The sequence below is a fragment of the Rattus norvegicus genome, chromosome 9 (assembly GCF_021556685.1).
Source record: "Rattus norvegicus strain SHRSP/BbbUtx chromosome 9, alternate assembly SHRSP_T2T, whole genome shotgun sequence".
In the NCBI taxonomy this organism is placed as follows: Eukaryota; Metazoa; Chordata; class Mammalia; order Rodentia; family Muridae; genus Rattus; species Rattus norvegicus.
The window spans coordinates 8,202,039-8,227,673 of NC_141542.1; the positions used below are offsets into that span (position 1 = coordinate 8,202,039).

Genomic DNA, 25,635 nt, shown 5'->3' on the forward strand with positions numbered 1-25,635 from the left:
ACCCAAAAGATGCTCCAACATACAACAAAGACACACGCTCCACTAAGTTCATAGCAGCCTTACTTATAATAGCCAGAAGCTGGAAAGAACCCAGATGCCCTTCAACAGAGGAATAGATTTGAAAAATGTGGTACATCTACACAATGGAGATGACTTCATGAAATTCATAGGCAAATGGAATAAACTAGAAAATGAATGAGGTAACCAAATCACAGAAAAACACACTTGGTATGCACACATTGATAAGTGGATATTAGCCCAAATGCTCGAATCACCCAAGATGCAATATGTAGACCTCAGGAAGCTCAAGAAGAAGGCTGACCAAAATAAGGATGCTCCCACACCTTCTTAAAAGAGGGAACAAAAATATCCATAGGAAGGGATATGGAGTCAAAGTTTAGAGCAGAGACTGAAGGAACAGACGTTCAGTGCGTGCCCTACATGGGGCCCATATGTGTGTGTGTGTGTGTGTGTGTGTGTGTGTGTGTGTGTGTGTGTATGTATGTATGTATATATGTATATCCACCAAAGCTAGATATGGGTGTATAGACATAAGTCCCTAGGAGGTCCTCTAGGAAAGCAGCAGTGTGCCCTTAGGTCCTCTCTGTGACCTCACTTAACTTTGCCAGCTTTGAGGGCTTCCACTCTGCTGCTCTCAGAACTGGAAACTCCTGGAAGAGATGTGTAGTGTCCTATTACCTTTGTCATTGTAGGATATTAGTAGGAATACGTTTGATGGAAATATACTGTCAAGAATATTAACAAAACAATTGCTTCTTCTGTACCATCTGGATGAAGTTCCAAGTTCAGACAGTTCTGCACCAACTTCCCAAAGCCAGCAAAGTGGAGCATGAAGAAAGGCAAGTCCAAGGCATCCATTACCAGCATCCTCAGCAATGCCCCCAGGAAAGGTAAATCGGCTTTGGTGAAAGTACTGAGATAGCTGGCCCTCATACACTCAGAGAAGAATGAGCGAGGAGAATTGAGGAAGGATTGTGGGAGACAGTAATTAGGGATAAGGGGGCAGTGAGCAGCATGTTAAGTAAATAAGAAAATATATATAAATAAAAATAAAATAAAGTTCGTTAACAAAATGGGACACAATGTATTGCTGAACTAACTCTACTATGTTTACACTAGCAAACGCTTTAACATGGAGAGAGACTGGATGTGATGAAGTAGGATGCCCTTGTCATTCACACATACTGTGTACACAGCAAAGATAAAGGAAATGCAGAATTTGCAGATCACAGATCCACTGTTCCCCTCACATCTGTGTGGCTCTGCTTCCCTTTATCAGGACCCTGGAGGCCTCTGCTCATCCAGGTCGCACAACTCATGCAAAATGCAGTCCCCTAACAGCTCTGGCCAAGTGCTCTTTTGTTCCTGGCAGACCACTGCCTCAGGCTGCAGAGGTACTGAAGGGCCAGCCTTAACCTTCAGGGGACAGCCATGTTTGTCAGCCATTCCAGGCACTCTGCCACCCAACTAGAGACTTCTGCAGAGACTGTCATCTCAAAGCCAGGAGCTAGAGGAATCCAAAAGATTGGGATACAGTCCTACACTCAGGATGTGTTGGCTACCTGAGACCATACAGTTAACACTATTCTTTCTGTCTGTTTTCCTTATTTGGAAGTAAATAATGTGATCATCTGTGGTGTGCACAGTAAGAATAAAATCAGTGACATGAATCATAGGAACGTGCAGAGCATGGGCTTAGCATTCTAGGTACAGAGCAAATAGGTAGAGGGAACTACCAAAGGAAACAACATGAATTATAACAATTACAAAATAATTTTTAAAGAAACACCTAGTGGGTGCTGGGATTGAAGGCCTGTATCAACTCTGACCAGCTTTGTAGGTATTTCCAATAAAAAGCAAGCAAACAAACAAACAGCCTTCTTACAGTTGCAGCAGGTGCAGGAGAGAAAGCTGGGAGATTTCCTGTGCTGCTGCCCCCATGCTGTAATTCTGCAGCAACAACTCCCTTGGGAATAGGAACCTGTATGCAGTGGGATCCCTTGCTGGCCCTGGCATCTCAAAAATAGGGGCTTCCCTAATCCAAAACCTTGGAATCCAGTTTACTTCAGGCCAGGAATGAAGTCAACCATCATTAGGGAAAGAGCAAGGGAAAAATTACATAGGAAAAAATATGGGCCTTAATCAGAAAAAATCCTCAACTTCTAAGGCCTCCACAATCTCCATCCCTCTCTTCTTAGCTGTGCATAGTGATGTTGTATAACTCCAGATGGTAGGAAAAGGCAGAGTTCTTCCCAGAAAAGTCATACATGATTTTCACCCTGACGTCTGTGAGGTTAGGTGGCATCTTATCACAGATTCAGCACACCCAGGATAAGAACACAGAAGCCACAGATGACAATGCCAAATGGACTCCCTCCTGAACGTATGGACCCATTAAAATTGAGGCTTAGCCTAACCTTAGGCCATTCCACTCCCTGCCCATCCACCTGAATTTCATGTTTGCTATGAGTATAAGTTCAGCGTGTAGCCCCAATATCATCATGATTGGACTTGGAAATTCAGGAAGAATGATATTGGAGAAGGGATGGCTATGTGGTTACAATGTGGTAACACATGGTCCAGGTTGATGTTTGCTCACTGATGTCCAATTTAATTGTCTTGTTATATTTGTGAAAGGGAGGATGTCCAACTTAATATATAAAAGGTACAGAAATTTATTATTTAATAAGTGGCCTGAAGTTGATCCCTATGTTCCCAAGAAAAAGGAGTTTTTATTGCAAAAATAGGATTATAGACCATTCATTTTGTGAAATACATGGATGTGTAAATGGAAACAATGTCAGCTGTCAAGGACTGCACAGCAAGCAAATATTCCCAGGTTTTATACACTCAGGGGTCTAGAAGAAATATATTGGCCTGCCCGAAAAAGGGAAAACCTTAGGAATCGAAATGTGTGTCACATGCATTGTTTCCAGTAGTAGATTTACTTTTAAGAAAAAACTCCCTCCTCCTTAGTCCCTAGAGATTTGGGTGCTAAGAAAAATCTGTCTCTAATTCAGGGTTGTAAGCAACTCTCCCCAGCAAAAGCATTGATGACCTCTAATGAAGCAGAGAGAAACATCTAGCTTTGGAATAGAGGTTGCCAAACAGTATTCCCAGTGACATATGAGAGTCTGGAGGAAAGGGCCCCCACAGAAATTGATCAATTTGGGGAAAGCTAGTTAGCAGGTAGGCCTTAGAACTTCCCAGTGACATCATCAGTAAGCCCCTCACTGGACAATCTATTGTATCTAAGAGATCCTTAGAATCTTCTGTGATGTCACCAGTGTTGTGGTGACACCAACTGCCTTTGGGATATTCCTTCAGTTCCCTTTGGGTTCACAAGCAGGCATGTTTCGCCAGCTGCTTAGGCTATTTCGCAAGGAAAGTGGAGATCAAGGAGAGACCACACCAAGGCAGAAGGAAGATGACCTCCTCTCTAGTAAAACAGGAAGGAGGAAATCATTCTGGGGAAGGCTTGGTGAGTCCTGGGCAGAGTTGGGGAACATCCTCAATGAGGTAGGTTTGAGATGTGCCTTCTAAGACTAGGCCTTACAAGCAGGAGCCTTGGTATTTCTCAAAGGCAAACCAAGAGTCAGGAGTTCCTGATCATTAATTTGAGAGAAAGTCAGAAAGTGGTAAGCCTTCAGTTTCTTTTCTGGAAGCTTTTTAATTGTGAGTGTCAATGAATGGCAGGAGGAGGCACTGTGAGATTAACAATGTGACCATCCATGGTTGGGAGTTGAAGCACTTCATCCTCTAGATTACTGTAGGTTACATAAGCCTCTGATGGCGAGAACAAGGAAGGATGCACCCCGAGAAATGAATTGAGTTCTCAGACACTTTGGGCTGGAACACACATGATTAGAGCTTGATGCTGCTAAGCATTATGAACTCCAGGATTATCTGCACCACAGCTGATATGAGATAACAACATCCCAGATGTTTATGTCTCAGTCAGGTTATAACTTTCAGTGCCAGGGGTCCTGTAATAGTGAGTGTGGCACGTGTATGGCATTAGAGCTTGGGAAGAGGGACATAGCTTAAGAATCCAGTTCAAGAAAGCTTTTCTGCTCTTTCAGGGATTCACCCAGTCTCTACCATTTCCCCTTCCTCAACCTCCTTTTGGGATTCAGAATGATCTTTTCTGCCCACGGGCCATAAAGTATGCAAATTTCACTTGGGTTTATCTATCTATTTATCTATCAGGATTTGGTAGGAAGACATCATCCCAAATTGTCTTCAGTGAGCAAGAGAAGTGTCGAAAGGAACTGGAGGAACTCAAACTTGAAATACAGAAGTGTAAATTCGAGAGGGATGAACTTTATCAAATCCTGGACTTTTATATCTATGATGATTGGGACCTCAGGTAGTCATTATGCCCAGTAACCTGTTCACTGTCTTGTGCTCTCTCTCTGCTAACCCAAGATTTCCTCATAGCACGAGAGAGTTTCACCTCTCATCCTGGATTTTAAAGAGCCTTGGCAGGCATTTGCTTGTGAGATAAGCTAGGTGCTGCGTGTTTAGGGTCAACCTCTTTTGTACTTGACCCTGAGCTCCTTGGATTAGCATTGGTTCTGTCAACATCTAGAAGGACCTGGTCACACTTGCTGCCTCTAAGTGAGGGAATGAAATGCCTGCACGTCATCACTCTTTTCCTCTGATTTTGTTCATTATACACTGATTCTATGGCACCTCCATGCATGTAGTTGGGATTCTCCTTGTGTTTTATATGGGTTGGTATGTATGTATGTGAAAGTGTTTGTGGGTTTTATGCTCACGGTCAGGGAGTCTGGGGAGTTTACTGGGATCTGAGGATTTGTGTGATGGACAGTTTGCAGGTCATGATGGTATGGAAGCCCACAGGGATCAACAGAGCACTTTGCATCTTCTATTTACTTAGGCGGTAGTTAGGACCCTCCTGAGGGAAGGAGGGGTTACAAATCCTCTTCCCTGTCAAAGTAGTTATGCCCTCTGGTAATTCAGGGAACAGTAGGAAACAAGGTTTGAGAATCCATGTTTTCAAAACAAAAGAAATGTCATCACAACTATGTGTTGGACCCAAGCCACTCCAGTAGAGAGGAGAACCATATCTCCACAGCCTTTTAAAGAGTCCTTATTTCAAAATATGTTTGCTGATTTACGTGGAAATATTTCCTTGAAAGAAATGTTGTTGGAGTCTCACTGTTGTGTTTTTGCTCTGGTCTTTGTGTTTGCCACATTCTTCCCCCTCATTTCTTGAATTTGAATTTTTTTATTGGATTTTTTTTTTACATTTCACCTATTTCTGAAATCATGAGTTCAGATTGTTATTTCTTCCTTGGGCCATGCCCTAACACAGGCTGGATGTCGAATTGCCAATACTTCAATCCGAACATGAGAGGAGAATGATGGCTATGCAAATGATGACCAACTCAATAAGTGATGCCATGGAGAGGTACAAGGAGCTCATACAAGTGAACAGTTCCTACCAGTGAGTCACTGACAGAGATGAGAACCCAGCACTAGGCAGGAAATGCTTCTGTCCTGTATGACTTTGAACCAAAGTCAGGGCTCTGGTTCTGTAATGTCTGACTCTTAATAAGAAGCCTGCCTCCTGGCAAGGGTCTTAGATTTGTAGCTCTTGGACTCAGTTGTCCTACATGTGAAGGGTGTAGAAAACACTCCAATTATTATTTTCCCCATTAAAGATCTTCTAGATAGTAAAGATTTGTTCTATTAGGTGAATATCAATCAACCTTGACCTTCTAGGTCTCTGACAGGAGATTTACATATCTGTGATGCATGAGAAACACATGGAAAGATTGTATAGCTATTGGGTCTTCAACTACCCCTTGGAGGGGATTTCCCCACTATGTGAAGATAGTTTTAGCATACCATGGACATATAAGCACCCATATGGAGCATCTCTTCTTCCTTGATTTATATAAACTGTCTTAGTGTCAGGATTTTCAGAAGTACTTTGATTCATGTGGAATGTGGATTCTGGATTTCCCTCCTCTAATTGGTGCTAACTTGTATAGTGTGGCTCTATTCTGGGGATGTCTGGGGATGAGGACCCTTGATGGCATGATTGGACTTGCAAGAGTGACAGGCAAATAGAAGCTGGCTGGCATTTACCATTTTTTGTTTGTGGTTCAGCATCAGGCACTCCCAGCTCCTATGTGAACAAACTCAATTGAAGAACTAAATATAGATTTTGCTGAATGAGAAGAGAGAACAACTGGTGGAGCAGACTGAACTGTCAGCATCCTCTGTGGAGGCAAAGAGGCTCTGTGAAGAGGCCAGAATGAACATCTGTGACCCCAGAGCCAAGCAACAGCAGGTAGGATTAGGCCTCAAGTTCAGGTTGTCCTCATGTCTTACCATAACCATAGACAAACCAATGTAACTGTCTATTGACTGATCCATGTCCTGACCTAGGTCTCATCCAAGTGTTCATTTATGTGATGGCTTACAAGGCTTTCCGTGGAGATAGCCCTTTTTCAAGAAACGGGATGTTTGGAAAGCAAAAGCTCCTGCTCTTCTCGAATCTGCAGTTTGGTAAGGGAAATAGGTTGATCACACAGCAGAGCACTACATGTCATTATGTGTGGAGGGTGCTATGTGGGAGCCCCTCTTTAGACTAGAACAGGGCTTTAAGGGATGAAGCAAAAGTCTGGAGCTCATTTTCTTTACAGGGACGTTTGAGACTCCAGGAAGTAAGTCAAACCAGAATCTTCCCGGGGGAAGACGCATGTAGAAATGGCAAAGAAAAGGTTGTCCTTGTCATTTGTGGTGGCTGTTGTCCTTCTTCCCCTCTTCTCCCTGTATATGAAGAAGGTGTCTGCATGCTTCATAGATCTTGGGTAACTACAGAGCCTGAGGAGCAGCATGTCAGTCCTGTCTTATTTGAGTGCTCCTGGAGAGTTCATATCTGGGCCTTACAGTCTGAAGCTGGTTAGAAGAATAAGGATGTGAAAAGGTTTCTCAAAGGCTGAGGGTTGGCATGAGAGATTTGAGACTTCAAGAACGAAGTTATCCATATGTACCCCCAATTCTCACCCAGAAAGGTGCATTGCTGTGCTGACCTGCATCTTAGGGATCATGCAGGGAGGCCAGTTAATGACAAGCAATTTTGTCCAGTCATTTTCCAACTTAGTCCTTTAAGCCTAGGTCTCTCAACAAACATGAAGCTTCCTGTTTTGTGCTGGCCAGCAGTCTTTGCATCACCGGTCCAGTTCCAGGTGGAGCCCCCTCTCTTCTTTTCTCAACACATTTTTAAACCATTCAGTTATTTTCAAAATAAGGATTAGATTTCTTTACTTTACCTGGACAGAGGTATCCCCCGGGAAGATTCTGGTTTGTCTTATTGGCTTCAGCATGATCTTGCATGGAATCCTAGAGTGCATCCCTCTGCTGACATTGCTTTGCTGACTATATCATGGGCACAGCATTCTTTCAGGATAGATTCCCTCTCAATATTGTACACAGTGCTGCATTTTAGAAAAGTCACTGTATGTTATTTATTTAGCCCTTTCCTGCAGACATTGAGGTTGTTTTAATATCACATGAACTCTTTGTGATGAAAAGCTCCTTGTAAATGACCATGAGTCACTGTCTCCTCTGATGCTTCCAAAGTCTTCTATGAAGGAAACAGTGTAGTTTTAGTGAGGGGCCTATGATGAGTCAGCATAGAGGTTGATGGAGTCTTTTCCTAGAAATCTCTCTCTTGGGAATTTGATCATGTGTTGTTTAGGCTATCTGTGCAGAGCACGTAACTTACTTGTAGGACCATCAGGTATCTGCATAGAAAGGTTTCCTGAAGTGGAAATGAGTACAGGCCAGGGCAGCACAGCCTGCTTGAGTCTAAGAGACTTGTACACAGCATTGTTCCCAGTAATTCCTCACTCAACAGGAAATGTGCTGCATAAGAGCAAAGTTTTCATTTGTGCATGTGAGTGTGTATCTGTGTGTGTGTGTGTGTGTGTGTGTGTGTGTGTGTGTGTGTGTGTGTGTGTTTGCCAGCAGTGGATGAGCATGGTTATGCTCATGCTGTGTGTTTTTCTAATGCTGGATGATTTTTCAAGTCTTTTCGGAATGGGAATTTATATATAGGAGCGTGAGTGAGTGAGTGTTTGTTTGTGTGTGTGTGTGTGTGTGTGTGTGTGCGTGTGTGTGTGTGTGTTTGTGTGTTTTCAGTACTGAACCTGTGTTTCCCTCTATTTCCAAGTTTCATGATAAAAGTACTCTAAGAATTCACTTTACATCCATGAAACATGAAATACCGCTGCCCAGTCATTAAGCATCTCCATCTAGCTCTGTACAGCAAAATGACACTTAAGGTATTAATTTATTCTATTTTCAAAAAATTCATAACAGAATTATCTTGTGAAGTCTGGGGAGGAGTGGGAAATATGTTCAAGTGAGTCTGGTTTCACAGTGGTGACAAATGGTACAGGCCTGGAGCTTGCAGGTCCCTTTTTGTAATGGTGTAGAAGCAGGACAATAAAGTCCTTTAGAAATGCAACCCCCAAAAAGAAGACACAAAAACACCTGTAATGTAGATTTTCAAGTGATTAGGGGTAAAACTACTGATCTGCATTGAAATCCTTTGGAGCACATGGAGGTAAGGGGGGGCTTCTTTATAAAATCCATTGATTTATGATCCTTCTCTGTTCTTTGTGAATTGTGAAAGCCCACTGGAAGGTTATGTCACTCACTGTGTTTTCTCCAAGGTTGCTTTCCACATGGTCTGCTACCATTATTTTCCAGCTACCTTGGCACACTACAGCTTCCCCTGGGAGTTTGGCTTGGATTTATTCTCAATTTTATTCATTGAGAATTTGAGTTGCTTGGAGTTGTATCATCATACAGCAAAAGTCCCATAGCTATGTTGTGTTGCAAGAACAGGCCAATTTCAGGAGCCCCTTTAGGTACACAGTTAATCCAAAGCCCTCCCCTATGTCATCTGTGTAGCATTCTGCAAGTGCTGTTAATCAAAATCATTTTCTCTCAGTTAATTTCAGCCTCAATGGGGTTAGGAGAAATGATGAAATTCAGATGGGTCTAGGAGTGTAAGAACAGGTAGCCCTATGAGAAGCCATGTTCAGAAAGTGGAACAGAAGTTTTAGTTAACCCAGTGATTCCACAACAAGGAGTAGGTGTTGCCATTGCAACTAGGGAGCATCAGTGTTGTAGTGGTCACAGAGTAGCCTTGTAGGAGAATCAATCCAGACGTTCATCAGTCAAGGATTAAAAATATATCATAGTGAGGAGCCTGTCCATGGATTCTGATTCAGTCTGAGATAATCCATGCAAGCTTTTACTTACTTACTCAAAATATCTGTGTCAAAATCACATTATGGGGAGAAAATTTGTTGATTTGGATCCTAGTTATGGGGATTTCCTGTGATTCTATCTTTGGGCATGAAGTCACTCAGGCTATGGTAAAGAGAGCTCCGATTAGAAGAAGCTGCACACTTCGGGGAAATTCTGAAACAGTGAACAAGAACAAGAGTCTAGTCCACCACCAACATATGATCCTTTGTTGGGGAACAAGACTGCTCTACACAGCCTTGGGAACTTGCTAAGCAAGATTGGTAATAGGGAAATAACCCTGAGTCTATGACGGTTTATGGGAGGACAGCACATCACTGACTGAGCTGTCTATCGGCTTCGGTCACTATTTACATATCCCACCCAACATTTGTTTTTATGCCTCCAGAGTATCCTGGAGAATCTTTACATTAAGCATTAATGTTCAAGTAGGAATACAGGCTGGAAGAAGCCATTTGAATATCCTTTCCCTATATAAATACCCTTTTTGGGTGAATGACCACCCATATGGTTTTCAGCATCAGGCAGCTAAAGAGCTACTCAGAGTATTGTTCTGGTACAGTTCATGTGAATTTTGCCCATGAAACAATATATATGATCCTTTGGATTTCTTGGTATTTTCTACTCCTTTCTTCCTGTGATCTCTCCGGAAAGATCTAAGGACATTTTCTCTTCTGTCCTCTCACAAATTGCCTTGCACTAGCAATAGACTTACAAGGGTGCTGGTGTGTTTCTACATCACAATCACCTTTAATGTCCATGTGTACGCTGGGAAGATTTGCATGGAGCACATTCTCAGTGATTACAGGATCTATGCAATTCCCATGGATTTGATGTGAGATGGCCTCTCTGTGTATTTGCAGGTACAGCGGTTAAAATGGAACCCAGGCAGGTTCCTTCACTGCAAACATAATCAGAACTTTCACCTCAATTCTGGGCATGTTCTCCAGAAGGCATCCACATGGTATTCTAGGTTGCTCATACCTCTCTTGACCTCAGATTCAGACATAGCCACAATGTTATTATTCCATGTCATATACCTGGACAAGTGGGAAAATATGCTCATTTTTCTCTTAATTCCAGTACAGTGCATAGTCCACAGTCAAATTCTAGCAGTTTGAAAAGCTGAGATATAAATCCAAGCCCAAGTACTCTATGACACTTGGGGATGCAGGGACTGACCTCAGCTGACAGACAGGTCATGCTGGATTGTCCAACTGAATAGAGCTGATGTAAGAGGGAGAGCTGAAGTTACAACCACTCACTAATCCTTTTTCCCCTTGCTCTGCCAGGTCTGAAATTCTCCAGCAGAAACTCGAACATGACACAGACCTGGGCAAGATCTCCCTTGGTGAGAAGTGGTACAGGAGGAGCGCTAAGTGTGCACAGCAAATACACCACTATTGCATCTCATCTGTAATGTCCATAGCAACTGTGGACTGCATTTTCCTCCTTTAGTTTGAATTCTTTGGATTGAATAGGCCGTACTTTCACCTTGCCTCTCTCCAGCAAGTGTACAGTTTTGGAGGGACCCAGAGAAGTGCTGATGCACATCAATCAAGAGCTGCTGGTCATCCAGAAAGACTGTTCGTGTGTAAATTTGTACTTGTCCTGATGGGTCATCCAGAAGGGTTTCATGGAGATCAGTCCACAACATTGGAAAGACTTTGAGACAAAGGCTGTGATGTATTTTATACTCGGTATTGGATGGTCTTGTCCTTCATACCCCACTTCAATAGAAGAGACCTCCTTACATTCCACTTGAAAAGATTATTACCATCAGTAACTGCTTATCTATTATGTTCCAAGGCCAACCACGGGATATAAGTCTGTTCTGCAAAATGAGTAGCAAAAGAATGTTTAGCATAATTCCTCTGTTTAGATTTTGGTTTGAATTTTGATTATTTTGGTTTTTCTTGTATTCATTTGAAAGTTTGGTATTTATTTGTTTTTGTTTTATTCTTGCAGTTGATTCGCTATTTTGATGAGGATATAGACTGTATATATTGACTACCCGCATCTGGTTACTATTGAGTAAATTCGATGTATTCCTTTAAATAAAACAGTAATCTCAAACTCTTCACTCTTAAGAACCTTCTTTATTGATCATTAGTGTCAACATCTGAAGTCCCACAGCTATCAGGAAGGGATGGATCTGTGCATTCTCATGGGGACTGGGCATCAAATCACTTCCCCGTCAGACTGAGATTCAAAGGCATTTATACAGTCACTGTTCACTGTGTTCCCAACTCTGTGAATTTCAACTTCATCATGCATACATTACCCACTGTGTATGTTTGCTGTCAAATATATAGTTACCTCTAAATTATACTCTGTGGATGAGAGTGTTGAACAAATTAATGAGATAATCATTAATTTTTCTGTCATATCTCCCAGGAAATATAAACATGGTATAAGGGAGTTTAAAGCAATCAGGAAGCCTGCACCCAAATCCGGAGGTGAAGAGTGCTGAACACCCAGAAATGCAGATACTCCTGAGACCACAGGACAGAAAGCCACTTCTTTTCTCCACTGGACAGTTTTGTCTCTTTTGCCAAAAATCAAGTGCCCATAGGTGTGTGCGTTCATTTCTGGGTCTTCACTTCTATTCCACTGGTCTATCTTCCTGTCTCTGTACCAACACCATACAGTTTTTATCACTAATGCTCTGTAATACGGCTTGAGTTCAGGGATGGTCATTCCCCTGGAAGTCCTTTTATTGTTGAGGATAGTTTTAGCTATCCTGGGTTTTTTGTTATTCCAAATGAATTTGAAAATTGTTCTAACACTATGAAGAAATGGATTGGAATTTTCATGGCGATTACATTGAAACTGTAGGTCATTTTGGGAAATATGCAATTTTTACTCTGTTCATCCTGCCAACCCATGAGCATGGGAGATCTTTCCATCTTCTGAGATCTTCTTCAATTTCTTTCTTCAGACACTTGAAGTTCTTGTCACACAGATCTTTCACTTGCTTGATAAAGTCACACTGAGGTATTTTTACATTATTTGGGACTATTATGAAAGCTGTTGTTTCCCTAATCTCTTTCTTAGCTTGTTTATCTTTTGTAAGAGGAAGGCTACAGATTTGTCTGTTAATTTTATACCCTGCAACTTTGCTGAAGTTGCTTATCAGGCTTAGGAGTTCTCTGGGTTAAGTTTTGCGGTCACTTAAGTATCTTATCATATCGTCTGCAATAGAGACATTTTGACGATGATGATGATAACAGCTATTACCATTGGAGGTAACATAAGTGGATCCAAGTGGCCCCTAGCACAGGCAAGCAGCACCTTTTGCTTCTAACAACTCAGTCACTTTTCAGAGTTATATCGTGTCTCAGCAAGTTTTGTGTCAATTAGACAAGCTTGGCCCAGACTGACAGCAAAATTCAGGTGTCTTGCTTAGGAAACTGAGCATTGAATGACTAAACTCCCATGAAGTCAGCCGGTGCGTGCAGTGTTATGTGCCATTCCTGGAAACAAAGACTTCTAATTTGCTTCTTCCCTCCCTTTTGAGACTTTGTGTGTAGCTACATAGTCCATTTTGTTTCTACATTCATTTCCTTTAAACTTTTAATTCCGTCATATGTGTCTGAGTGGCAGCATGTGCACATGACTGTGCATGCCCTTGGAGGCTGGGTGTCAGATATCCTGGAGTTGCAGGCAGTTTTAGGCACCCTGACATGGGTCCTGGGAACCAAAGTTCTTCTGCAAGAGCAGTACTGACTCTTAACCTCTGAGCCCCTTCTCCAGCCCCAACTACCCAATAAATTTTAATGAGTTTCCTTCCTGTGTGAGTCAGCCAAAGCCACTGGGCTAACTGCCTTACTGAAATGGGTGGTGATTAGGGTCAGCCAAAGTGCTTGCTGAGAAGAGAATTCACAGCTGAGGACTCACAGGTCTTGGTACCATGTAACCTCACATCCCCTTCCTGCTTCCAAACTCTGCTAGAGTCCACTGCAGTTTCACAGAAACCTCCCTCCAATGCCGTTTGGTGAGGAGCATCATGGAAAGGCCCTCTGTACCATTATGTTACAATATGATACAGTCAAGGACTATGTGCTGGACTATGAGATGACCTAGAGCAGAAATAATTCAGCAGGAACAGAAGCTTAGAAATAATGTGCAGGACCGTAAATCTTACTCTCAAGGTTCCCAGGGAGATGGGAAGAGATGGAGCTCTTTCCACTGCTCATGGGCTCAGATCTGAGCCAATTACTCCTTGACCTCCAAATGGGTTGTCCCCTCCTCATTTTATAGCCCAAGTCCTGCTTGTTCAGCTTTAACTGCTGGCACATGCATAGAGGTTTATGCAGTGAACACTTAGTTTCCTACACAAATTATCTGGGGATGTCGATGTTAGTCTGAAGCAAGCTTTGTTGCCTCAAAAGATTTGTTCAGAAAAATAACTGTCACGCCCACCTCGGCCAGCAAGGAAGACGCAACACGGTTGGATTCTTCTCAACAGCCTTTACTGCAGGACACCTTCATTATTGACACAGGGAGGCGGCGGCGGCAGCAGCCAGCCCTAAGTGTTACAGCTCTAAGTGTTACAGCTCCAAGCGTTACAGTTTTAAATGTTACAGCGCCGAGCGGCAAAGCTGCTCGCCTTATATACACAACAGTATGCTAATATTCTTTCAGGGATTGGTGGGGCACGAGTCACCCCACTGTCATCCCAGCTACTTGTCCTCCAGAGATTGGCGAGGTATGAACTTCCATTAGCATAGTACCGCCCCAGCCGGACTGACTTGAGGTGCAAAACCCCACGCATGTGCAGTACTGTTGTTCACCACAGGAGGGCGCCAGATTCACCTCATTATCATACAGCTGCCCTGACAGGGGACAAGCCTGTGCATGCGTGGTAAGTTATTAACATTCGGACTGGGCTGGCTGTGGGCGCCATCTTTACTTCGCCTAGCCGCTCCCTACAAATAACTTTCAAAGGTGATTGGTTTGCATTGCTTGAAAGTGCATCTACCTTGGCATCTGATTTAACCATGCTGCTTAAGACAACACGCCAATTAAAAATATAAAAGTGTATGTAGCGATTCAGAGTAGCCATAGCAAAAATTGCGACCATGGTCTCCAGACGAATGAAGCTCCCCAGTGCCTACATCAGCCTAAATTTTCTGTCCAAGATTCTAGGCTTTTAGAACACAGAACTGGCAGAGACCTTTAGTTCTTGAGTTTAAATCCTCATGGGAGGAGAGAACTGATTCATGCAAGTTGTCCTCTGATCTCCACAAGCATGCCATCACTTGTACACACGTGCATGAACACACACAGACACACACACATACATACACACACATACACACACACTCACACACACATACACACACACATACACATACATACACACACACACACACACTCACACACACACACATACACACACATACACACACACACACAAACACACACACACACACACACATACATACACACACACACACACACACACACACGTCTCTGAGATGCCACATGAGGAAGGAAGCACCTGAGTTCTGGCTGTTGCCCGCAGACTGGTACACAGCACATAAGATTTCCAATGGGAAGAACACCCAGGACCAACCAGAGGACAGTCGGAGCAGGATCTGGAAGCCCAGGACAGGTACCTTGCAAATGAGTCTGCCTGCATGAGACAGCACATTAGTAGACCAGGTAGCTGACCACACTCAGGGGCCATGCTGGAGGCACTGTGCCTGGATCATTCCCGCTACATCTTCTGCTGCCACTGCGCCAAGGCTGGCCTGCTACACCATCTACTGCACTTCATGGCCTGACCCTTGATGCAAACACCAAGTAGCACATGATGTTCGTAAACTGTTCTGTTGTCTCCATACACACTCACGTCCTTGACCTGCAGAGAAATACTGCACAACATAGCAACACTGCATGCCTGGATTTCAGCAGAAAGAAGTGTGTGACTCTGCCCCATATGACTTCAGGAGACCAGCACACAAAGCAGAAGCCCCGATGGCCCATAGACATTAAAGGACTAGGAGGAACTGAGCAGCACTTTGGGCTTGCTCTCTGGGTCAGTGGTGTCAAGAAGGCATTGGGTTTAACACTAATTATTCTTTAAGTGGCATGAGCCAAGGACTTCTTCAGCTCATTGTGGACATTGAGATGTCTATTTCTATTATCTAGGAGTAATAGAAGTTGTGGAGGTTGGACTGGGCAGTAGAATGTGGACAGAAGCCAATGCTACTTGTGCACTTAAGCACGTGGCTAAATTAAACTACTCAAAAGCCAACCAGAAGCTACCGATGATTAAAATTATTTTTAATTTAATCAATTAAGTTAAAATTAGTTTTAATTAAATTAATAACTTAATATAAAATATTTTCAACATCCACATATATAATAAATAAATTCGAGTGTAACCATATTTCCTCTGTTAATAGCCCCAGGCAGGTAAGGAAGCCATATAGAGATTTATTTCTCAGCTTATATGAATCATGCTGCTAACCTTGCCACATTGAAATGTTTACTGCCAGTTTTTATCTTAGCAATTGTTTCCCACAGTTTGAATAAGGTTTCTGTAAGATTTCAATAATGTGTCACATACCTTGGGAGGATAATGCTTCCCTAGGAGCCATGAAGTATCTGAAAATAACCTCGGCATTATGTCTGAGAAATATTCTCTCAAGTTTTTAGTCAGGGGAAGTCGAGCCACCTCTGAGACAATGTAGGCTATGGCCTTTGGTTGCCTCCCAGAATTTGATGATCAAACTCTATTGCTGAAGACATGACACACTTTGGACACAGGACTGGGAGGATTTGAGCTCATCCCCAACAAATGACTCTCATTGTCAGAAGGCACCGAGAAAGTGGAGTGTTTGGTCGTCCTATCTAACCGCAAAGCCCAGAAACCACAGCCCTGGCTGGATGGCAACATTTCCACAATGGTGAAATACTGGCACCTTTATCTCTGGTGTCACGGAAGGGTTAATGATCTAAAAGTCTCAGAGGAGCTAGAAAGCTCTGGCTAGGAAAGTCAACAAGCTGTTAACATCTGTGGGCAGTTAGCTTACGGGACGCTTCTGATAAGAAGGTCAAAATGTCAACCTACATTGGCATTTACAAGTCCATGATGCAGAGGAACGGATGTACAGATGGAATCTTCCACTGCTGAAGTTTCCTTTCTGCTCTAAAAAACCCTCAAGTCTCCTCCACTCCCCTGGAGGGACCCTATACTGTTCTAGTGAATGACAGCCTGCTTCTGTTGAGGTTGGCGACTTCCTTGTATTCATGTTGCCTCCTTCTGTCCCATCTAACATTTGGTGTTGAAACTGGAGAGGAGTTTAGGGCTCCTGTGACCCCCTCCCCTGGTTGTCGTTTCTCCATCCCCTCCCTTTGCTGACACCCACCCACTGACAGTGTGGTTTCCTTGGCTTCCTACAAGCTGAACAGCTGCCTGTTGCAGGTTGAAACCTATGGGCCTTGGGATTCTTTTTCTACCTAAGATCCACATTCTGGGCGTTACTGGCAAGCCATGTAAACATGGCTCGGGCTCCTTGTAAAACCTGTCCTCCTATCTCTCCAACTCTCCAGAACAGAGTCTCTTGGTTCCTTGTTTCCTAGAGCACATCCACTACTGCATGTTGTTAACTTAAGTCTTGGCCAGTGTCAGGAGGGGCCCCAGACCTAGGCCTTCTCCAGAACTCCAGGGCTTCCTTGGTCTTTGCCACCTGATAGGCTGGGACACGATCTTCTGCAATTCATGCTCGTTCCTCCAGCTGCTGCCTGGACCCAGGTAACAACTTAAGAAATGACTGTATTCTCCTTTTTCCTTGACCTTCTGAGATGGGTTCCAAATTGTCTGTGCTTAAGAACGCTCTTTGGCATGCCTAAAATCAAACCTCAAAACTTCACCCCATACTCTTACATAGGTCTCAGTTCATATCTGGCCCCAATATCAAGTATACAACAGCCACACCCAACCTGGACTGAATAATTTCCATTCCCAAATCCTTACCGGCCTAAAGGCAAAATGGTGAATACTGAAATTCCTGCATCAAATCTTTTACTGCCACTCCCGTTGTTCACTCTGTTCCTTCACTTCTGCATGACAGCTCTAAGTCCCAACCCTACTCCTAAGCCCTCTGCGATGTTATCCTGCAGGCGAGCCTGCACCCTGTCCAACTGTTCTCCCACTTTGCCTATCCGCTGCCCGTGAACAAACCCCTCACCTCTCTGTTTGACACAAAAGGTCCAACTGAGATCTGAGACCTCTTCCCTCCCACGGTCCCCCCTTAATCCTGCCCAGAACAAAAGGACAGTTCTGGTTCTGGTTCATGTGTTTGCTGATGGTTTTAATTATTCCAGGTGTGGCACAGTAGAACCACTTCTGCTACGGCACCACATGGGAGCTGCTAAGCATCAGGCAATGGTGTCAGGAGCAGAGGACCCCTAAGTACTAAGTGATTTTGACAAACTGCCCTGTGCCTTGGAAGTTCACTGAGCAGCCATGGAGAGATGGGGTTTGCCCCGCTCCCTCCCGTCTAAGACTCAAGCATCTCTGTGTCACAGTAACCTGTCTTAGGTCAGGCTGGCCCCTCCTCACTCTGAAACACCCTGAGAGGTAAAGGTGCTGTGCCCTTAAGGACAGTTAACTGGTGAAGCAGTTCCAGTGTAAGTTAGTGTTACTTATCTCCTCATACAGAGATGTCGTTAGGAAAACAACTATGGTAAAAGGACGCAAGAGTAAAAGCTAGCCCCTGACTCTGTGTCGGGGAGAAAGTAAATGGACACCATTGACCATCCCCCAACTGCGCTGGTAACATTCCCTGCAGACATTTTGGAATTTACTCTCCACCTGGGAACAAACTTTTGAGTTTTTAAAAGAGTCTTCCTTTCTTTCTCCTTCTGTCTCTCCTGCAACCCTGAGAGAACCTCACACTGTGATTCTGCCAACTCTAACAGCAACATAAGAGCTCCTTTTCCTTGAGCTGAGACCATGATGTTCCTTTCTTTGTCTCTTGTTTTGCTTTCCTGGGCCTCCCTGCCAAGGCCTAGGTACAGTCTTCTGTGTCCACACTAACCCAAAGAAAGTGTCCTTTAATTTTTAAAGAAAGGGCACACAAGTCCACATTTAATCTGTGATTTTTATGGACCCCACAGGGACTTGTGTCCTGATGGGACATGGGTTCACTAGATCATGGGGCTGCACACAACAAAAATGGAGACATCTATAAAACTCCCAATCCCGCTAAACTGTATCTCTGTTATACTAGACTAAGGAGGTAACATCAGACAGTAACTAAAGGGGGTTTTGTCATTTTAGTGGTTTGGGACTCAAAGGATAAACTGCCGACAGCAGTACAAGCTGGCACAGTGAGCTACAGCCGGCTGCACTGAGTCTGAAGCCCTGCTCTTGCTGCCTCACTTCTCCAGGCCCATTCTACTCTGAGATAGAACCTGACCACTGCCCTCAACACCCCTGAGCGCCTCTCCCATGTGTCTGCTTTTGTTTCTGCATGATCTGGAACTAGCAATATATCTCTAGAGAGCCCTGTTAGATTTCCTTTTCACAATGAAAAATATAGAAAACAATCTCAGCAAATAATAACCTTCAAAATCTTGGTTTTTAAAAGTATCTTATGTGTGATCCTGTTTATATAGACTGAGTACATGCGATTATGGTTTGCACACCATGTACTTAGCACCAAATTGACTTATGAGTAAGTGCTCACATAAACTGAAGTTGTCAGCTTGGCTAACTTCATCTTATTCCTGGTAAAACTAAAATTTTATAAACAAAATAATCGATAAGCACATGCACACACACACAGGTGCACACGTGCATGCAAACACACACACACAAACGAACACACACACACACACAAATATAATTAAAAACTATGAGCACATGAGTTAAACAAAGAGAGATGGGTGATGAGTCTGAACCTTTCTTTGGGACAATTAACATGAGTTTTCAAATTTATTTATTTTATTTATATAATCTTTTAAAGGGGGAATAAGAAGAGGGAGCTCTATCTGTATGATTATCTGAGTATAAAAAGCCCTCATACACACTGAATAAGACCTTTTCAGTGGGTGAATAGGCTTGATTCTTTGGCACAGAAAAGGCCATTCTGAACAGGACACTGATACCACGGGCATGGAGACCGCATCAAGGTGAAAAACTTCTCACGGGAAAGGACAGCATCATTTAGGCAAACAAGCAGCCTACAACGTGGGAAAGAGGGTAATAGCTAGGCTATGTAAAAAATGAAACTACCTAAACACGAAGAAACAAAACTCAACTAAAATGTGAGATGCAGAATTAAGCAGAGAATTCTCAAAAGAGGAGGCAGGAGTGTGCGGGAAGCACAATGGACGGTTATTCATCTGCTAAGAAAAGTGAAGTTAAATGAGGATTAAACTGTGAGGGAGCTAGGAGAGCAGGGTAGAGCAGGAGGTAATGTGGAGAGTACAGTGCTGTTTAATCTGGGAGAAGGGGTTTACAAGTAAAAACACCGTGTGAGGCCTTTGAATTAATTAAGAGGGAGGATATTTATCAGCTTTCTATTTAAAGTGTATGTTAAAGCAGTAAAAGAGGCAGGAGTGGTGGGCCCTCAGGAGGCAGAGGCAAGTGGGTCTCTGTAAGCCAGCCTGGTCTACAGAGAGAATTCCAGGGCCTCCCAGAGAAAGTCTGTCTTGAAAGACCAAGGGCAGAGACAGAAAAAGAAAAAAGATCATGCAATCCAAACATGCCATTCCTATTCATGGTAAATGTTTTATAATCTTTTGGGGTGTATGTCTGTGCGTGTGTGTTTGTGTGTGTGTGTGTGTTTGAGAGAGACAGAGACAGAGACAAAGAGACAGAGACAGACAGACACGCAGGCATGCGCGCACGCACACACAGAGAGAGAGACAGAGAGAAAGGGAGAGAGGGAGTGAGGGAGGGAGGGAGAGAGAGAGAAAGAGAGAGAGAAAGAAAGAGAGAGACAGACAGAGACAAAGAGAGAGACAGAGAGAGACAGAGACAGAGACAGAGACAGAGAGAGTGCTGACAGGGAATTAAAGCCAGGACATCCTTCTAACATGCTGGACAAGCACTCTATCCTGTGCAGCATCCTCTGCAGTTCTCTCTTTCCTTTAATATTGAAACAGTGTTGGTAAATCATCAGGGCACCCTTGAACTTTTTGTTTTCTTTGCCTCACAGACTCTCCTCCCAAGCAGCTGGGGTTAGGAGATTGCACCCCTAAGACCTACTTCCGGTAGGGTTCTCTTTGAAAAGTCATGTCTGTGAGGACCCCTTCACGTCTCTCCTTTTCCGAACATTTATAAAACACCATGCCTAAGAATCTTTTGCAGGGAATTGGATATTGCACTGGGAAGGCCCATTTCTTCACTTTGAGATTCTGGTTATAAACATGTCATAAATATAAATGCCAAACTCCGGAAATGCAGGTGTAGAGAGTCAAATTCTAATCAGACTTAAGTGATGTGGGGTTTTGCTCTAGTCTCTACGGTGCTCTCCGTTCCCCAAGTCCATGTTTTTCCTTAGGGTGCTGCCTTTCCAGAGTACTGGTATGCTGCAGGGTGCTCAGTTCCACATCTGTCTGCACTATTTCAAAGTTCTCCTTCCAGCCCACACATCTATGCCTAGAGCTAGAGGTTAGAACCATCTGTTCCTGCTCATTAACCAACCATTCCAGATCTGTATGGTGGTTTTTTTTTTCTCTGTACTAAAATTAGGACAGTCCAGGCCCGTTGTTACACTGATCACACCACAATGTAGTTACCTATCAAAGGCCAGGGGAGAATCAGATCTTCACCACTGCAGTTTCCAACTTGTCTTCATTTTGGAGACCTTGGAATTTCCCTCCCTTTAAGTGGGTGCATCCATCCCTATTTATTTTATTTTATTTTTTATTTTATTATCATTTTATCCAGCATTACTATATAGTTAATGGCAATTTTAAGTCTCTCGTTTTGCCAGTTCAAAAAAAAAGTAATATTTTTCATCACTACAAAAAGTAGTCATGACGGAATATGGCGCTCAAGCTGTTCAGTGATACGAGATTATCTCCACCCACCACCCTGCAGCACGGCTTTGCTGTAGGTAGGCCCCATTTCTCTGACCTTGAGAATGTTCTAGAATTCTCTCAGCCGGCCTAGCCTGTTTCTGTCAAGCCTACAGGAAATGCTCGCATCACAGCTTAAATGCCACGAGGGGAGAAATATTCTCGTGCGTGTTCACTGCTGTGTCCCTTGTACCTGATAATTCAGGCACTTTTCCCAAATGGGGAAAAAACGGGGGGAAAAAAGTCCTGACGGCTGAAGGGCCAGCCTGTGAGCATGTCCTCCAACACGCAACCGGACTCAACCTCCTACATGTGGCTGGCGAAAGGGGCGAAGGGGTCCGGCCAGGCGCTGCCTTCTGTCTAGAGGTGCCTGTTATTTTCTATTTCTAGGTGCGTTTCGTTACTTTCCCATTCAGTCGCCGGGCTGTTCCAACGGGACAACCCTGTGTATTCAAGGCGCCATTTTGAGGGAATGACCGGAATAAATGCTTTCCTGAGAGAACTCTGACCACAGTTCTGCACAGGACGTGTTTCAAAGCGTCTTCAGACACGGTTCTGGGGGACCCGGGAGTGGCCTGAGTCTGTCTGTCCGTCTGTCTGTGGGGCTCAGGCCTAGCTGGTCCCGAGAACTGTACCTCACGCATGCCCCACGCGCACCCCTCACCTACTCGGGTGGGCGTCGTGGGTCCTCCAGTCCCCCTGCGAGGGCCGAGCGCTGCCGCCCATTGGCTGAAGCCCACCACGAGGCCAGCCCCGCACAGTCATCCCCGGGGGCGCGCCGCCCACGCCTCAGTGACTCAGTGACTCTCGCCACGCTTGCTTCCCGACTCCATTGTCTCCGAGGCCCTTGGCTCTCCTTCCACTGCCTCCGCGACATTTTGCTCGTTGGTGGCCAGGCCGCCACTCCGCAGCTGCCCCGAGTAGCTGCTAGCCGCGTGGCTTCTGTGCCATCTTCGGGTTTTTTTCCAGGGGAACTCCGGCTGCCATCATGGTGAGTCAAGGGCAGGCCCTGGGTGACAGTGCAAGACCAGCCCAAAGCCAAAGACTCCTTACAGGGAGGATGAAATTCGGCTTTTTTGATGTAGCACGAAGAAATGGGGGAGAGAGCAAAAAGGGGTTCCTTCGTATTTCCGGTGCTGGGTTCCCCACTGGACAGCCCCCAGGGTAAGGCCTGGAGGGCAGGAGTTGAGGCCTTGTTGACTTTGGGTCTTACACAAGCACTGAGGGGCCCCAGGAGTTGGCGGGAGGCCGGTGGCCACGGGCAGCCCTGGGGACCTCGGGCTGCTCCAGGGTGGACCAGGGGCAGGACCTGGGCGTCACGTGACAGCCCTTTCCCGCCTTTGGGGGTAGGTGCCTTGGGTCAGGCCGGCTGCCACCCAGCCCTGAGGCGGCTTCCGGGTAGGGGCGGGCATGGGCTCCTCTGCTAGGTGAGGCCTAGGCTGGCAGAGGCAGGGCCTGTGGACTTCTGGATGCCAGCCCTGTCTCCCCTGACTCAGTCAGTATGGTTTTGGGGGGCTGGAGGCGGGGCCTTCGCAGGCCACCCTTGGCCAGGCCCTGTTGACAGTGGTGCCTGAGAGGTGGAGGTGGCTTGGCCTCAGCTTGAGTGTTTAGCTCAGGTGTGCGTGGGATGGGGAGGAGCCAGAGGCCTGAGTGGGGTTGGGGGAAGGGTGAAGGAGGGGATAGCTGGACAGGACACCTGCTGAAATCCCTACTCTACCCCAGGACACTGGCTTTGTAGCTTCCAGGGTAACTTAGGCTACAGTAAGACTCTGCCTCAGAATCAGTACTGCAAAAGTTGATGGCCATTTAGTCACAAATCCCTTGTGAGTTGCATCTCGTTTATAATTTTTTTCATTTTCAAGGTAAAGGAAGAAATTTATACAGTTTACGACAGATGTTAAAAAAGAGTTGGACTTTAGTAATCATTTGTAAAAATTGTGAATCACAATTGTGAATTATCTATCACAATAATTAAGATCGCACAATACTGGACAGTTTACTCACTACATTAGTGTCAGAAATGTGATGACTTCAGGCTTTATATAGGGTAGTATTTGTGACATACATGGAAATTTGCTTAGCATAGTGATTTACTTACATTTCAAAAATGTTATCCTAAAATCTTTTAATAACTATTCTCAGCTTCTAGCAATATTTGATATGTGGATATTCAGATATAATGGAATGTGTTACTATACATAATAGGAAAGTGTGTGTGCTAGCCTCCAAGTTCATTGCTGGTATTCTAATATTCTCATTAACTCATAGCACATTTGGAGATATAATTAATCTGCCTTAAGTTTAATACAATTTGTTTTCAGTATGCTATTATAGTCTACTGGTGGGTAAGGTTATACTTTTCCACCAGTGTCAGTAGTGGGCCTGTAGGTGTGGGGAAAATCTCAACTATTGGGGGTAGTGGGGGCCAGAGGCCAAGGCAAGAGGATCACTTGAGCCCTTTAGAAATTCAAGTCAACTTTGGCAGTGTAAAACATCCTTTAAAATCTGTTGTACTCAAGAAATAGTGGCATGAGTTTGAAGCCAGTCTGGTGTACACTTCAGGCCAGCCAGAGTTACATAATAAGGCCCTATCTCTTAACTTTAAAACTTACACTTTCTTGAACATCAAAGTTTGACTGACAAGTATTTGGTTGTCGAGTGGTTTTGATCATATTTTAAAAGAAGTAACTAAAGCATTTATCTGTCGTGGGAGTTTTAAATAAAACAATATTAAGCATACAGTAGGCATTAGGTCTTATTAAAATGGAGTTCTTTGCTTTCTTGGTTTTGAGTGTCACCTACTGGGTAAGGACCAGGATATGGTGTGCTTTCTTTAATACATAATACACTATTAAGACAAAACAGATTTTATATTTACTCAGGTGAAACAGGTAGTTTAAGCCCAAATCAAGCATCCTATGATATTTAATGCTTTATTTTCCTTCTCATTAAATTTTCTCATTCATATTACTTTTGTATATAGAATACAATTAGAAGACATAGGAGATTTTTTTTCTAATATTTTTACAAAAGGAAACCCAATATTTTGAAAAATGAAAAGCAAGTTCTCCTGAAAGAATAAAAGAAGTCAGCAGGTTAAAAAAGCCCCAATAAATGTAGGTATTTGACTAAGTCCATGTTTGTTGTGTTCTGTTGTATTACCTCTTCTGTACACACATTCTCAGTTAAGTTCTACTTAGAAAAATTCATGTTAACCAATTAAGAATCTACTATATGATGATTGTAGAGAGTTTGGATCAGAATCAGGAAAAGGTGAGTTGTGTGTATAGACTCCCTGAAAATAAAAGATGGTGTCGTCTCTATTAACTCCCGAAAATTTCGAGATGGCAGTGGGGGCTTATATGGTGTTATTCAAGAAAGAGCTATTTCAAAACATGCATTAAACACAGTAGTATTAAGGAATCGGAACAGAATTCATGTATTTCTAAACTCGCCGGACATTAATATGGCGGTGTTAATTTCTATTAATTTGCTAACAGAAAGGCAAAGAAAAAAGATTGATTTAAGAGTTTGATACTTTTCTGTTTGGGGTTTTGAAGAGCTGTTTTGTTTACATTGGAGTTTTAATGTGCTTTGGATTTAACATACTCAGTAAAATTAAAATTTCATAATTTAATTCTTCCCTTCCAATTTGTATCCCTTTGAGGTCATTTCTCTGGCTAGGACTTCAAGAACTATATTGAATAAGTAGGGAGAGAGTGGGTAGCCTTGCCTAGGCCCTGATTTAGAGGGATTGCTTCACATTTCTCTCCATTTCTTTAATGTTAGCTACTGGATTTCTCTGTATTGCTTTCAATATGTTTAGGTATGGGCCTTGAATTAATGGCCTCCCATTACCTTTGTCATTGTTAGGATACTAGTAGGATAGGTTTGATTGAAATATACTCTCAAGAATATTAACAAAACCATTGCCTCTTGTGTACCATCTAACAAGATGTCTTGTGACATCTACCAAGTTCACAGACAGTTCTTCACAAACTTCCCAAAGCCAGCAAATTGGAGCATGAAGAAAGCCATGTCCAAGGCATTCAAAACCAGCCTCCTCACCAATGCCCCCAGAAAAGGCTTTCTTAAAAGGAGGGAGGTACTGAGACAGTTGACCATCATACACTCAGAGAAGACTGTGCCAGGAGAATTGGGGAAAGATTGTGGGAGAGAGTAATTAGGTATCAGTAGTCAGTGAGCAGAAAGTAAAGTGAAAAAGAAAAAATATATAAATAGAAATAA

At 43.6% G+C, this 25,635-nt stretch overlaps 1 protein-coding gene and 1 long non-coding RNA gene across 5 annotated transcripts in view; both read left to right on the top strand.

Moving 5' to 3' along the window:
- The window catches only part of LOC148003286 (uncharacterized), a 56,653-nt gene that overhangs the window by 20,670 nt on the left and 10,348 nt on the right, over window positions 1–25,635 (top strand). The window contains exon 2 of one of the 4 annotated variants that reach the window (XM_087568264.1): window positions 21,778–22,378. Coding sequence is in view for 1 of the 4 variants with exons in the window: in XM_087568263.1 (XP_087424389.1) it covers window positions 5,409–5,494 (86 nt within the window). In the remaining 3 variants the exon portion in view is untranslated. Of the gene's footprint in view, window positions 1–5,338; window positions 5,495–21,528; window positions 21,754–21,777; window positions 22,379–25,635 lie in introns of those variants that run through there. The other 3 variants (XM_087568263.1, XM_087568266.1, XM_087568265.1) reach the window with 3 other exon arrangements.
- LOC148003288 (uncharacterized) lies at window positions 6,163–11,410 on the top strand. Its single transcript, XR_015629306.1, has 3 exons — window positions 6,163–6,346; window positions 6,702–6,869; window positions 10,632–11,410. It is a non-coding gene; the product is annotated as an uncharacterized LOC148003288 (long non-coding RNA).